Source organism: Agaricus bisporus, assembly GCF_000300575.1.
Source record: "Agaricus bisporus var. bisporus H97 unplaced genomic scaffold AGABI2scaffold_11, whole genome shotgun sequence".
Taxonomy (NCBI): Eukaryota; Fungi; Basidiomycota; class Agaricomycetes; order Agaricales; family Agaricaceae; genus Agaricus; species Agaricus bisporus.
This window is the reverse complement of record NW_006267346.1, coordinates 390,897-405,216: the sequence shown is the minus strand read 5'-3', so window position 1 is coordinate 405,216 and position 14,320 is coordinate 390,897. Positions and strand designations below refer to the sequence as shown.

General features: G+C 46.4%; 6 protein-coding genes across 6 annotated transcripts; 2 read left to right on the top strand and 4 right to left on the bottom strand.

The window, feature by feature from the left end:
* Positions 1-35: 35 nt before the first annotated feature.
* ATP4 (ATP4 subunit B of the stator stalk of mitochondrial F1F0 ATP synthase) lies at positions 36-1,116 on the bottom strand. Its single transcript, XM_006455628.1, has 6 exons — positions 1,015-1,116; positions 919-952; positions 660-864; positions 433-603; positions 161-383; positions 36-112 (listed from the first exon to the last, which is right to left on the bottom strand). Exons 1-6 carry the CDS (start codon positions 1,058-1,060, stop codon positions 87-89), a joined length of 705 nt encoding a protein of 234 aa, XP_006455691.1. The 5' UTR covers positions 1,061-1,116; the 3' UTR covers positions 36-86.
* An 801-nt stretch (positions 1,117-1,917) lies between these two features.
* Positions 1,918-2,785, bottom strand: AGABI2DRAFT_195093 (hypothetical protein). The gene is made up of 2 exons (XM_006455627.1): positions 2,220-2,785; positions 1,918-2,191 (listed from the first exon to the last, which is right to left on the bottom strand). Exons 1-2 carry the CDS (start codon positions 2,691-2,693, stop codon positions 1,940-1,942), a joined length of 726 nt encoding a protein of 241 aa, XP_006455690.1. The 5' UTR covers positions 2,694-2,785; the 3' UTR covers positions 1,918-1,939.
* Positions 2,786-3,547: 762 nt separating this feature from the next.
* On the bottom strand, positions 3,548-4,451 carry AGABI2DRAFT_195092 (hypothetical protein). The gene is made up of 5 exons (XM_006455626.1): positions 4,374-4,451; positions 4,245-4,321; positions 4,076-4,187; positions 3,876-4,022; positions 3,548-3,826 (listed from the first exon to the last, which is right to left on the bottom strand). Exons 1-5 carry the CDS (start codon positions 4,437-4,439, stop codon positions 3,596-3,598), a joined length of 633 nt encoding a protein of 210 aa, XP_006455689.1. The 5' UTR covers positions 4,440-4,451; the 3' UTR covers positions 3,548-3,595.
* A 974-nt stretch (positions 4,452-5,425) lies between these two features.
* AGABI2DRAFT_210183 (hypothetical protein) lies at positions 5,426-6,486 on the top strand (the record flags this gene model as incomplete). Its single annotated transcript, XM_006455625.1, has 3 exons — positions 5,426-5,474; positions 5,507-5,594; positions 5,645-6,486. Coding segments are annotated over exons 2-3 (915 nt in total), but the record flags the coding sequence as incomplete, so codon positions are not given.
* Positions 6,487-8,173: 1,687 nt separating this feature from the next.
* Positions 8,174-11,227, top strand: AGABI2DRAFT_227175 (hypothetical protein). The gene is made up of 6 exons (XM_006455624.1): positions 8,174-8,483; positions 8,534-8,914; positions 8,964-9,107; positions 9,491-9,763; positions 9,813-10,726; positions 10,790-11,227. The coding sequence occupies exons 1-6, from the start codon at positions 8,238-8,240 to the stop codon at positions 11,097-11,099; spliced, it is 2,268 nt and encodes a 755-aa protein (XP_006455687.1). The 5' UTR covers positions 8,174-8,237; the 3' UTR covers positions 11,100-11,227.
* Positions 11,228-11,868: 641 nt separating this feature from the next.
* Positions 11,869-13,941, bottom strand: AGABI2DRAFT_239584 (STE3-type pheromone receptor). Its single transcript, XM_006455907.1, has 5 exons — positions 13,740-13,941; positions 13,499-13,678; positions 13,308-13,445; positions 12,844-13,249; positions 11,869-12,789 (listed from the first exon to the last, which is right to left on the bottom strand). Exons 1-5 carry the CDS (start codon positions 13,936-13,938, stop codon positions 12,036-12,038), a joined length of 1,677 nt encoding a protein of 558 aa, XP_006455970.1. The 5' UTR covers positions 13,939-13,941; the 3' UTR covers positions 11,869-12,035.
* Between the last annotated feature and the right edge of the window lie 379 nt (positions 13,942-14,320).

Below are 14,320 nucleotides of genomic sequence, written 5' to 3'. Positions count from 1 at the left end.
TGTCACAGTGACAGTCACTCTCTCAGCAGAACAAACAGGCCATTAATCCACGATAATCTATTGCCAAACTCAACTGGTTACTACATCTAGATAGCCTTACTCTTGACCAGCTCTGTAGGGCAATTTAATACGGACATTGGACAGAGGGGAAGGTACTCACGTTCTATTTCAATGATAGCGCTAGTAAGGATCTCTTGTTGCGTCTTGGGCTCTCGGATGTTGGTAAGGACTTTAGCAATGACGGCCTGGGTGAGCTCGACCTGCTCGCTCTCCTTGAGCTGTTGTTCATAGCGGACCCAACTGTCGAGTACTGTTTTGAGTTCAGAGGCCATGGCAACGTTTTGTTTTTGCACAAAGGTCTCTGACTCTAGCTTGGCGGTCTCCTAACAAGAACATGAGCTATAACATAAGATTGAACACGTTGAGGCGCACCTTTGACAAGCTAAATAGGGCCTTGGTAACAGAAACCGCATCCTTCATCTGACCGACTGAATCAATGCGGTCCTGAACAGCTTGAGTATGTTCAGCACGAGCAGTATCAAGAACCTTCTTGATACGTTGAATGTGTCCGTCTGCCCATTCGGTATAGGGTTCACGCAAGACCTAAAAATGGTCGTGATCGAGAATTCTACAGAAACGAGGCATGACAGACCACATACCTTGGCGAGGTAGGTAAAGACAATAACGGAGCCAATCAGGAGAATGGTTTCTTCATTGACAACGTAGAGTTCATTCGAAATGGTGGCAGCGAGAAGACCAGTTCCGAGGAGAGCAGTACCAGTCTTGGTGATGAGACCGGGCTTGGAGGGAAGTTTCTCGACAATCTCTTCGGCGCGCTTGGAGGGAGGAGTCGCGAGGCCACGACTGTACGAATAACGATTAGATCATTTTCAATGGCAATTAAGCACAGTAACGCACGCATGAACCGCGGTAGCAATTGCCCGAGGGCGGACTGGAAAAAACGCGAAAATCATCAGAATTGGACAGAAAATATTAATCATGGTAGCGGCTTACGGGCGGCTCTGAGAGAGCTTGTAGCAATCCTTGAGACGGAGGCCATGAAGATGTTTTGAAGGAGGAATATGGAAAGAGCTGCAGAGCTCTTCAACGCCTCTGCAACCCCCGTGGGAACTTGTCCCGACTTTCCACGAACAACAGTTATGGTTAGGGTTACGTACAGTTCGCTCTCATAAGTCGTTTGGTCTGTAATGGCCTGTCGCGAGTGGTTTATCGTCTCGAAAATCGTTTGGAGCAGTAAATCAGAAAACTCAGCGAAATCTGGCAACTCGCCACTAGTTAAATTGTACTCTTTGTAATAATAATCTCTCTTTCATTCTATTCAAAGAGACGGTATGCGTAGGAGGTCGTCGAACAATTTCAAGCCTCACAAAAACAGTTACATGCGGCGATTGGTGTACTCAACCCAGCCTACGCACCAAGATGTCAAGTCCGAAGAAACCAAAAATAAAGGATAGATCAAAAGCACATTACACTACTTGACTTATACTCCGCTTGAAGCGATATGAAGAGCGACAAAACATGATGCATTTTTGGTATACCACTGTCCTAGACGATAACATAGCCATATAGCGATCGATTGCAAAAAAACAAAATTTCAACGACGAAGAAGACCTCTACAACCGTGCAAAACTTTTCAAATGCTCCAAGGAGAATACTTAATCTTACCAACAATCTGGATGTGGAGGTTTCGCCAACTTCTCTCTCGGCCAAATCTCCACGATAGAGTCCTCCCAATACGGCATAAAATTATACCTCCTTCCCATAAACTCTACTTTTTCGAAAAATAAATCCAACCCGACAACTTCAATATTGTCAGATGGAGCTTCTTTTCTTTGCGATTTATCACATTTCATCGGTTTGAGTTTCGTAGCTTCTACAACTTCTTCGCTGCATCCTTGTATTACCAACTTTTTCAGCTTTACGCCATTGTTCGCTCTGACGTTGGCAAGGAATATAAGCGGTCGAAGGTCATCGAGAGTGTATAACTTGAAAGGTTCAAAGAAATCGGGGTGATCGTATGGGTTCGTGATATGGAGCTCCTCAAGAAGTGGTGCGATACGAAAGCGTAGATGCTTAGAGGGTTGTTCCGACGCGCGTACAGATCCTCGAGATAAGGGTCGCGTCCGTTTCGTATCTGGTTCGAATTGAACCAGAAGGCGGCATAGTAGTTCTAAATGTCCACAGATGACCCTTGATACCCGCAAAATTTTCAATGCCGGCAGCAAAAGGAGTAAATCTTCATCGAGGACATCCCCATGCTTGCTCCACCGAAAATCCGGACAATAGTTGAGTTCTGTAACATTGACGAATGCCCCGAGAGAACGCATAGTTGAAAACCCAGGTGGGACAGCTTCACCGTAGTAATAGAGAGTGGAATCTTTAACACCCACGAGCGAATCAGCTTCGCAAGCACTATCGCCACATAGAAAGCTTGTGACGTTGATTTTTGTGCATCGCTCAAGTAAAGAGCGGTTTTCAAGGCGAGGACAAATCAGATTTCGTATGTTGGCCTCCCAACCGATATTCCAGAGGCAGATTGTCAGGTCGGGTGGAAGTATAATGTTCTCCAGGAACATCAAGGGCGCCATTTCAAACGACCATTCTCCAAGTTCCAAGTACCGTAAAGACGGAAGAGACAGGGGTTGTGTGAGTTCACCACCATCAAGAATCATTTCGTCTTCAAACCCCGCACTCACAAGAATGAGAGTTTCAAGTTGGAGAGATTGACTAAGGGTGTCAAAGAAGGTATGAAGAGGAAGTCGTTCTTCGTCGATTTGATCATACAGTGCTAGATGCCGAAGGTTATGGAAATTACGATAAGGCCATATTGAAACGTTTGCCATGACAAGCTTTCTCAAGCTGATCGTCTCGCCGCCAAAGAGGGGAGGCAGGACAGCAAGAGTTTCGAGATCATCTTCGTCATTCGATATTATAGTCAAAGATTCGAGAAGCGGAGCTGGTTCGTCAAGATACTTCCACGGCGAGAACTTCTCCGACGAAGAACAGAACGCATGAAACTCTCGGAGACGCCGTAGGTTTCTCTGGATGCCCCTCAGCGCCTCGTCTTCTACTGTATCCGATGCCCCAGATGGTAGGTTTGAGAGATCAGCGGTATAGTAAACCACAAGAGGTAGATCTCCGGTTAGAGGGATAGTGTTCAACGCTGCCTCATCGGAAATCTTGGGGATGTGAATTCTAGGCCAAAGGGAGGGCGTGGATAGGGCAGTCGTACGCCAGGAGCGACATACATGAGTTACGACTTTCCAGTCATGGAAGGTCTCGGGAAGCGGAAAAGGAATTAGCTGAGGGACGGGCTCGTGTAGAAAACTGAAGACGTGTGCGAGCAACTCGGGCGGCAAAGAGTGAATATGAAGCATTATTTGGATTACATGAGAGGACGACCATGCACAACCATCTACTGGAAACAAACGTATCAAATGGCTGTCCTGGACGGGCCCAACAGTAGAAAGAACATACGTATCCAGATCTCGCCACGACAATGGAACCGTTAGAGGCGCGGCGTGACAACTGATGCACTTATGTCACATAAATCACAAATGTATTGCTTATGTTTCTAGTCCAGATTTCCACCACCCACAGGTCGCTGCGTCTCCTCTCTCCGCTCCCTCCGACGCTTAACGTCCCAGTTATACACCCGCGCCGTATTCACCTCCATCACCGTAATCTGTTCCCGCAAAAATTCTAGGTCTTCAATCGTGTTACTTAGCGACACTTCAGCCGCTTCCAGTTTCGACTTTAGCAACGTGACAGCAGCAGGAATTTTGTAAGATAGCATGACATTGGCCTGCCAATGTATCAAGTACAAGTTTAGACAGTTAGCATAGAACACTTACTCCAAGCCAAAGATAAACGGTATCAGTATCTTGTAACTCGGCCTCAGCGTATAGTGTATCATTCAATTCGAATGTCGTCGTAGTTTTGGTGGAAGCCTCTTCGTCTTCGAGGTCGTCGTCTTCATCGGAAGCCTTTTCTTTTCCTTCCTGTTCGAGGAAACTCAAATTCCGATCATCGTGAGACTGGGGGATGCACGAACACGGCGATCTCTTAGCAATTCGACCATATCAAGCGTTTTCTTGATGTCAGGTATCTTTTCCTCAAGACTTGCCCGGCGTTGCGTTAGGCTTCTATCCATGTAACGGTACTTTCTGCGCTTTCGTTCAGTGTCAATCAAGCGTTGCTTTCCATTAAAACATCACACGTACGCGAGTGCATCTTGGAATCTCTGTATTGGCCCTTCAACGCTCCCGTCAGGGCCTCCCAGATACGCTTCGATATTTTCCTATACGGCTGATGAGGATTTCCATTGAAGGGAGATACAGAGGTACACTCACCACAAATGGTGCTTTCGGTATACCTCTTGGGTTTTTTTCCTCCGCGAAGACAGGTTGAGAGGCCATAGTGCTTGTCAGTATTCAGAACTTTGGATTAAACAGTTAACGCATTTTCGGCGATAACCGAGCGGAGATAATTCTACCCCGGCACGTGACGTCAACAACTGGCACCCGAGACGCGAAGATTGTAGGACGCTGCTGCAACAACTGCAAATGTTCTCAAAGCTTCCTCAGTCCAATGTAATTGGGGAAGGTTGTTCTGAGTACGTGATTGAGTTATACTCGAAGGGTCGACTCAACAATCTCTTATAATCAATCTCAGTTTTCAATCTCCACGGTGCCTTCATGGAAAGTGGAGGCTGTAGGAGGATTCGAGCCGGAAGGCTATGGAAGCGATGGTGTTAGCGTTTTCCATTCGTTTGAACTGATGAACTTTGTTCAAAATTTAACATCTTACGGTTCCCTCTAAACTTGTGATCAAATCACTCGGAAATGTGGGGGAAGCCAAAATACGCAACCAATACATGTATTTTTTTTTCTTGTCCTGCGCAAATTTTTTGATACCTATCACTGAAAGTCCTCAGGAGTCAGGATGGGGTTTCACTCCCATAATAATACCATGCGAATTTTCGAAGCATCGCCGTGACATGGGCATATTGGCCAGATATAGATGTAGTGTGATCTTCACACTGTACACCTATATCCTTCTTATTCCCGTTCTCGACGAGTCGGATGTCGGACAAGCCAAAAGCTGGTCTTACAAAGCGTATCTCTTCTCGGGTTTCTCGTATCAAGAAGCATGTTTCCTCTGCTTTCTCTCGCTCTCGCTCACCGTCTCCTTCCCGCCGGCATTCTTCTTTACCCGAACCTGATACGGGAAGACCGGACAAGCCTGCTGAAAATCCACACTCTCCAACATCCGCCTTTCGTCCTCGAATAGTTTCAGGTGTCGCCGCGCATTCCCCCCAACGCACTACCCATCGCTCGGAAGACTCGGCTGACCGGGACTGTTCGTCTGCGCATCTCGCACCCACTTCTGCCCCAGGCCTTCAGCCACTTCATAGCAAAGCATCTGTACAGTCTCACGCCCCCCAAGAAATTACTTTAGCAACTAACATGCACACTACCGACAGCACTACAGTCAAGGCATGTTCAGCGGGTCTCACAATGTTTCTATGGTGGGCAATACATTTGTCGATAACAGCATCATCTCGGACAACTGTAAGAACTATTCACGTTGTTATACCTATACTGACGGCCATCTTTGTCAGTCATGAAAGAGTTTCTGCAGCAAACGTTACTTGGAGCAGAATTTGACTCGTCCGATCGCGATCCGCCCCCACGATGTCACCCTGGAACCCGTCTTGCTATCGTCCAGCGGTGCCTCGATTTCATCGTCCAGTGTCATGACGAAAGAAAGTTGCGTTGGGTATTTGGCGCCGCTGGAGTCGGCAAGTCGGCTATCATGCAGATCGTAGCTGAAAAGGCCCTCGATGGTGTATTCTTGGGTGCATCGGTCTTCCTTTCCGTCAATGGACGGAGAGATGGAACCAAGACTATAGTAACCATCGCCTATCAGCTCGCAGTCAACTGTGAGCCGTATCGTCGATATGTATGGAATGAGATCACCCGCGATCCATCTATCCTTCGCAAATCGCTATCCGTCCATTTCAAAAACTTCATTGTTGAACCATCCATTCATCGGCATCTTTTCAATTGCTCAGATAGATTTCTCATCATCATTGACGGCCTCGACGAGTGCGATAACCCCCTCGTACAACGAGAGCTCCTTGAGTTGATCTCAGACTTCTGTATCACATATCCTACCTCTCCGATCGTGTGGATCATTGCCAGCCGCCCAGAGCCTCATATCACTTCGTTTTTTGAGAGAGCAGAGGTTCAGTCTGTCTACACAAAGGAGGAAATTGAGATAGACTCAGATCAAGCATGCGAAGATGTTCAACGATATCTCCGCGATGAGTTGAAGAAAATTCAACTCGCATACCCTACACTAAGACACAAGCGGGAGTGGCCATCCCAGCTGGAATTCACTAAAATTGCTACAGCCGCGGGTGGGTTATTTGCGTACGCTTCGACAGTGGCCCGATATATTGGTGATCCTCACTATCAGGACCCATCCTCTCAGCTCGGCGATGTGCTCTTGCTCATCGATACTGGTCTATTGTTGGGGAAGAATAATCCGTTGGCTCAGCTCGATGCATTGTATGAGAGGATCCTCTCTCACATCCCGGCTGATGCCATGATAAACACCAGAAAACTACTACTCCTATATTCAAGACGCGGTTCACCTGGAGTGGCATTTCGCGAGCAATGTAATAGACTGCAATTGACTGAAGATGCCGCTTATGGCGCCATTCGTCATATATTCGCCGCCGTGAGGGTCCCCGAGCCAGAGAAAGCTGATGGCCAACCTCTCAGATTTTTCCACAAATCATTTCAAGATTACCTATTTGACCCCAAACGATCCAGGCTTTACTATGTTCAAGACGAAGTTGAGCTACTCAAGGTTCAGACACTGTTCCGCATTGTTGAGGAGGTCCAAGGCGACTCTGATGGTATACTTGGTGATGAAGGTATCAACTGCTTTGAGTATGGTCATGTTAAAGGTGGTCCTAGCCTCTGTGGCAGTATTTCGCTTTCTTGGTCTGGCGATGAACGTTTTGAAAAGACTGATAATGCACTACGGCTTGAGTTGTACCGCGCTGCAATGTTGGATATAAGCCGCAAGTTTAGCTCCGACCATGACCTTTATATGAATATGTCCTTCTTTCATGTTTTGACCACGCGTTTCATTAAGCCGGGCTACGAATCTCCATTTTATGAATTGCGGGACTCTGCATTTGCAAGTTTTTCTATGCTCTTTTCTCTCTGCACTGCTGAAACCTTCCCATTAGGACAAGTTCCGTCCTGAACTCATAGAGCTCGGCAAGTTGCAGCAGGTGCCGCTTCGGACATTAGGTTATACTGCAATCTGTGGGCGTATTGATTTCCGGTTCACGAGTCCTATTGGAATCAAAGTTGAAGCCTCTAATCCCTGGAATCTGTTCTGCGAAGTAAGTTTTACCTTTGTGATTGTCTAATTCACCGGATCTGAGCCTATGTAGCATGAACAGAGGGAAGTAGACGGAGGCTGGACGACTGAGTTCGAAAGACTTCAAGACAACTTGTACACTGGGTCTCGCGATGACTTGGACGCTGAAGGCAATGTATCAGATCATACAGACACTAATCATTTCAATATCAAAGATTCTCACTGGACATGTTTCACAAATCAAAACGCCATACACTTTACACCATGCAATTACTGCTTCCGACGCATTGTACGCTATTTTAAAAACCATCCGGAACACCCTGTCTCTGTTTTCGTTGACTCGACTGAAATGTGTTATGTTGAATTGTCATTTGTCGACCCAGATGATGGGGTGTCGCAGTGGAGATACAGGTTTTTGCATTCTGGTCCTCCTACATGTATTAATGCATAGTAGACGTATAATTAGTATGTAGCTACTATGATTAATTTCATAAGATTTTCTCTTGATGAACAGGCGCGTCCAGTTTTCCTATATCATTTTTAGATAAATGAGAGCTCTGGGACGAAGACGCTGAGCGAGGATGAGAGAAAGCATGCATCTTGATATGAGAAACCCGAGAAGAGATACGCTATATATATTCACTCGATTGTACATCTCATTTGTGATCCCGTCCGCTATTCGGCGATCACCGAGCGGAGTTTCGTCATCGGATACCCTGGATTTTTTCTTCCGTCTTTTTGACGGTCAGCAAATGTCTTTCTCGCTCTATCATGAAGGAAACTGATTATCCTCTGAACAGATCATCTCAACCATGTCTCGGTTAATGATCAAAAACTTGCCCTCATATGTCACTCCGGTTCGCCTACGACAGCATTTCGAACAACAAGGATGTCCTGCAGGAATCCTCACGGACGTTAAAGTTGCATACAAGTCTGACGGGACATCGCGAAGGTTTGGATTTGTTGGTTATAAAACAGATGAAGAAGCTTTCGCTGCGCGGAATTGGTTTGACAAGACTTTCATCGACTCGACTCGAATACATGTTACGCTTATTGACGTATGAAATGCCTTTCCCCTCATATTCGTTTCTGACCACAACCTTCATAGGGTTCCAAAGATGCTCCTGCTCCTAGACCTAATAAGCGGCCAAGGTTAGGCCCTTCCCCCATCGAAACAAATCCCTTGCCTATCAGAGAGTCCAAGTCTGACAAAAGCATGGTGAAAGAAAAACTTCCTTCTCAGGCGGAAGAATTTCTCGAAGTCATGAAGCCTCGCACCAAAAAAGGTCCGATTTGGGCTAACGAGGCGCAACCCAAAGATATCCGCCCTCAAGAACAACTTGTCGACAAGGCACCTGTGAATACAGCCACCCTCTCGGATGCGGAGTGGATGAAGCAACGAATGTCCAACAATGTCGACAACGAGGGCAAGGCTTTTGAGCAGTCAGACGAGGAAAGTGAAAATCCTAACCCAAAACCAAGTCTACCAGTGAGTATGCTCATTTACGGATTCGAACGATGTATTCAAGCATAACTAGGACCCAATGGATGTCAGCTCTCCTCAAGACGTTGCCAGGGAGACAATCTTGCGGACGCACAGGCTCTTCTTGCGGAACTTGGCCTTCAGCTGTACGGAGACGGATTTACTGGAGCTGTTTCGGTCCCATGGCGATATCTCACAGGTGAGTCTAGTGTTGCCCTTTGTTTCGCCCACGAGCTTTTTGGGTGCCGCTGGCTACGCGATGAACACCATATAGGGACATCAGATCTTCGGAATTGCTGATCTCTCAGGGATATTGATAGTAGAAATTTGTTCTGATATTTTTATCGTATAAACATTTCTCAAGCTCAACCGTAGTACTGACTCTTCTTACCAGGTAAAGATGAACTACTATTTTCAAAATTAAATAAATAGATATTGGGATGATAAAATGCATAGGGACATCAGACTCGACTCACCTCGGGTATGCTGATCCTCAGGGAAACCGATAGTAGAAACTTATTCTGATCATTATCTTTCACTTGTTTGGAGCTTTAGACTTTCGCTAATATCTGCTGTTTCTAGGTCCACATACCTCTTGATTCAATCTCCAAACAGCCCAAGGGTTTAGCATACGTAACTTTCGCAACTGGTGCAGATGCGACGTCTGCATATGAAGCTCTTGATAAAAAGTCCTTTCAAGGACGGCTTCTACACATACTTCCTGCCCAAGATCAACAGAGATCATTCGGGGTTGAGGAGGGGGAGATGCGCAAGAAAACTGTAAAGGAGGAGAGCGAGAGAAAGCGAAAGTCTTTGTCCGGCAAATCCTTCAACTGGAGTATGCTTTATATGAATGTATGCCGTTCTGACTTGTTTTATTCTTGGAAGGCTAAATTACCAACAGAGCGATGCCGTAGCATCGTCCATAGCAAATCGGATGAGCATCGACAAATCCGAAATTTTAAGCGCCGAGAATGGAGATAATCCCGCTGTAAAACTAGCACTCGCCGAGACCCACATCATACAAGAGACAAAGTCGTATCTGGAGTCACAGGGTGTTATTTTATCCTCTTTTTCTACCAAGGCTCGCTCAGACACCACTATCCTCGTTAAAAATATACCTTACGGGACGACACTCGATCAGATACGAGACCTCTTTACACCGCATGGCCAGCTTAGTCGCGTACTTGTCCCACCTGCTGGCACCATGGCAGTAGTCGAGTTTGAGCGGCCTGATGAAGCTTCAAAAGGCTTCAAAGCCGTCGCGTATAGACGCCTCGGTAACTCAGTCATCTACCTCGAGAAAGGTCCTAGTGGCATGTTCACAGATGAACCTATACAGACGGCTTCCGGTGGCCCCTCTTCCCTTCCTGTCGTCAAGATTCCCGAACAGGAGTCTACTGGAGGAGACGCCGGAGAGGAAGTTTCGATAACTGGTGGCATGACGCTATACGTCAAGAACCTCTCTTTTGTAACGACTCAGGAACGATTTGCTCAAGTCTTTCAACATCTACCTTCATTTGCTTTTGCGCGGATTCAGACAAAACCTGATCCAAAACAACCCAGTGGTCCTCGTCTCAGTATGGGTTATGGTTTCATCGGCTTTAAGGACGTTGAGGGCGCGAAAAAGGCCTTGAAAAGTATCCAAGGTTTCGTACTCGATGGTCATTCGCTACATGTCAAATTTGCTGGACGTGGCGTAGAGGAAGATGAAGCAAAGAATAAGGATGGTGTCAATTCAAAGAGCCGAACCACGAAGGTCATTGTCAAGAATGTACCTTTCGAAGCAACCAAGAAAGACATCCGCGATCTCTTTAGGTACATATAATCATTTTCTGATTATCCGCACTTCCTAACGCATATACTTCTTCACGTTCACAGTGCACACGGTCACCTCAAATCTGTCCGACTGCCCAAGAAATTCGATTCGCGTACTCGCGGTTTCGCATTTCTGGAATTTGTCTCTCGACATGAAGCAGAGAACGCCTTCAACGCGTTGCGGCATACACATTTACTTGGAAGACATCTAGTATTGGAATGGGCAGAAGAAGCTGAACAAGATTTGGATGTACTGAGACAGAAAGCTGGCGTTGGATTCGGTGGGGGCAAGGAAATGCCTGGGCGGAAGAGGAAAATAGAACTGAATAAGAAAGGTGGCGATGATGAGGATCCGGTTGCACTCGCTGAGTGAGGCGTATCATGTGTATGTCTTTTGGTGCTTTACGACCTTGTTCTTTCCTTGCATCAAGACCATCAGGCCTTGTAGTTTAAGAATACTCTTAAACTTTTTCCGCTGAATATACATATAACTATTACCATCCCAACCTGCTGTAATTTCGAATCACCAGGATAACACTTGGTTTGTATCTGCCTGTAGTAGTAGATTACAAAGACCCTCGATCACCGCATATAGTGCGCTTCAGCGGTCTTAGCATTATACACCAGAACGGCAGTTGAAGTAGTTCGAAGCCGATCTGATAGATACAAGAAAGGTCACGAATACCAGTGAATGGTTGGGACAGGACTCTTCGACGCTCGGTCGTGACAGCCTCGACACAAAGTGACGACATCCCTCGAAAGCATATTTTCTCAAGCTCAGGTAGAATTCGACTGGTCGGGTGAAGCCACGAGGGACCCTGTTTGATTCGTTCTTGTCCGGACTCCTGGACATAGCTACAACTCAGTAGAAAAATACAATAAGTTGGGAATACATTGTAGGGGCGTTGTCCGAGCGATGCAGATGAATGCAACCCGGGCGTCGACAACGTTGAACTTTTGGCTGTGCCAAAGGCCCAGCTTATGGGTGATGAAATTCCTTAGCCGGAATAGAATGGCCGGTTACTAGACGGCCAGAATAAGAGAATAGTCAAGTGTTGCAGAGACACATAAACAGGCTTTCCAAATTTCATTGATTAGTTATCCAACATAAGAATGATAATACATTGAAGGCAAACGTATAGCGCTACAAAGTTTTGAAATATAAAGAAACGCCCTACAGCCATTCATATACGACAAAACTGAAACATAAATATTTTCTATAGATACAGAACGCAAAAGTAGGTTACATAAACGAGGCGGGGTTCTGCCACAGAACTCCGAATGGATCAAGTCATGGTGCTTAACATCATTAAGCTGTTTCGTGCACAACAGTCATACGAATCGACGCATCCTCCTGCCCTTTTCCAGACTGATTTCTACCTTTCATATTGGATTGGAGATTTTTTAGACTGGGATGCCGGGGGACTGCTTTCGACCTAAGACCGGGTGGTGACTGAGAAACAGGGCGAGCAGAGTATTCTCCAAATGGTCGAGAAATATGAGACGAGGATTGAGAGCATTGTGAAAGAGCTGGAGAACTGGCCCGAGTAGGTGAAATGACATCAACTGGTCCGGCCATATAACGATCCCTGGTAGGACTCGGCGACGGTGTAGCCATGGGTGGTGATGGCCAAGTCGCCCCTAGCACAGCGGTGATATCGCTTGCCTTAGATGCCGTCTGCGTATGATGCTGATGGGGGAGTAGCTCCTTCGAAGAGTGACTACAGAGAGACGGACGAGCTTCATGAATGATATTGTGGTCTACGTAGTTTTCAGGCTTCTTCGTAGGCGATTTATGGATGGGAGGAGGGAGTATGGGAGTGTTGTATCCGAGCGAGTGTCCAAGCGGCAAGCCGAATTGCGAACTCGGACTCAAAGAACTGTCCTCGGTGGCGCTAGAACTTGAGCGTGTACGAGTGCTCTTGGGTGAAGAAGACTTATTCTTCCTCCAACCTTTGAGAGTCAGCCTTGAGCTTTTTGCCTTGAAATCATCGTCCCAACCAGACTTGAGTTCCATGGCTTGATCGGGAGAAAAGTGAAAGGGATTATCGCTCTTCCGATGGCTACACAAGATCATGAGTTCATGTCACAAACCAGTGAGAAATAAATAAACGCACCTAGGTGTGAGGATGGTACGAAGGTCGGCTCGTGGAAATCTCTTTATCAAGCTAGATAGATATCGGACGATATCCCGAGTCTCTTCGCCAAAAGCGAGAGCAACGAAAATGTAGCAGAATGTAATCGATCTTAAACCCCACCACATGGTTTCGATAGACGCGGATGGCTCAAGCATGATGGTAACCTCCGAAAGATGCTCGTGAACATGCGCCCAAGAAAGCCACGAGTCCGACATAGGAAATGAAAACATAGAGAAGACTAATACCACGAGAGTGGCACTGGTAGTCAACACAGAAATAATGAGGGTACGCGACCTGAGTCCTGTATCCATAGTGAGATAGCGGGATTCGATATGATCAGAGTAATCGGTTGTCTTGGCAGAAGGACGATTGTAAATTGTCATGCCTAATTCAGCGGATCACCTTCAGCTGGCAGTCAATGAAAGTAAGTGCGAAACTCGCACCAGAACAAAGGAGTGACAATATACACATGACAATTTGAGGCATCCAGACCACCATAGCCGCTGGCGTCGAAGGATGAACTGAAGCCATACAACCGATGCCTTTGGCAAGGTCAAACCTGTGATCCTGGCCAATTATATCTTTTCAAATTGTCAGCACTCGTGGTGACGCCGGAAGTTTGAGATCAACATACGTAGGGGCATATATAGAATAGGAATCAAGTAACAAAAGAGTGCGGCAAAGAGCTTTTGATTTCGAGTAACTCTCGAACCATTGGGAGTCTCGCGAGAGGATGACATGGCAGTAAGGTTCTGAGAGATACATAAACATGCTCCAGGGACTGCGATTGTCGTGGCAAGTACAAATTTTGTCACTGCATGAGACGACGCATTGAGAAACTATACAGATAGAACGCAAATTAGAATGGACCTTACCAACATCACACCAGCCAAATCCCTCAATGTCAACGGTCGAAGACCATATAGATGCATTAATACCGTGGACGAAATTGCACCCCAAGAGCCAAGCTATCAGTGCGAGTCTTGCAACGTCTTCCCGCACCCGGCGAGCAAAAATAAATAATGACAAGAAAATAGCACAGAGGAACGAAATAGCAGCTTGCGGGGAGCCCATGTCGTCACAACTCGTTAATGGTTTCCCAAAGGCCTGAGAATATGAGAGTGGCTCGCGGGTAGTAAGGGATCACCGAATTCCGAATAGATGGCAGCTTTTTATCAGTGTAGAGTACAAGGCAATCATTAATGGACGATCGTTTGTCGACGACTAACTAGACCGGTTATTAGAGGACAACGTCACAGCCTTAATGACAACAAAGGCATTTTTAAGCTGATTTCGCCCTGCAGCACTACTAGACAAGGGGATGAACATTTCTGGATTGTGGCATGAAGGAATGGGCGATCCGGACCTCCATTCGGGTACTTCACACTTGCCCAATTTGTCGAGGCCTTTGTGACCGGGGTTCACTAGACCACGTGACAATATTATATAACGCCTC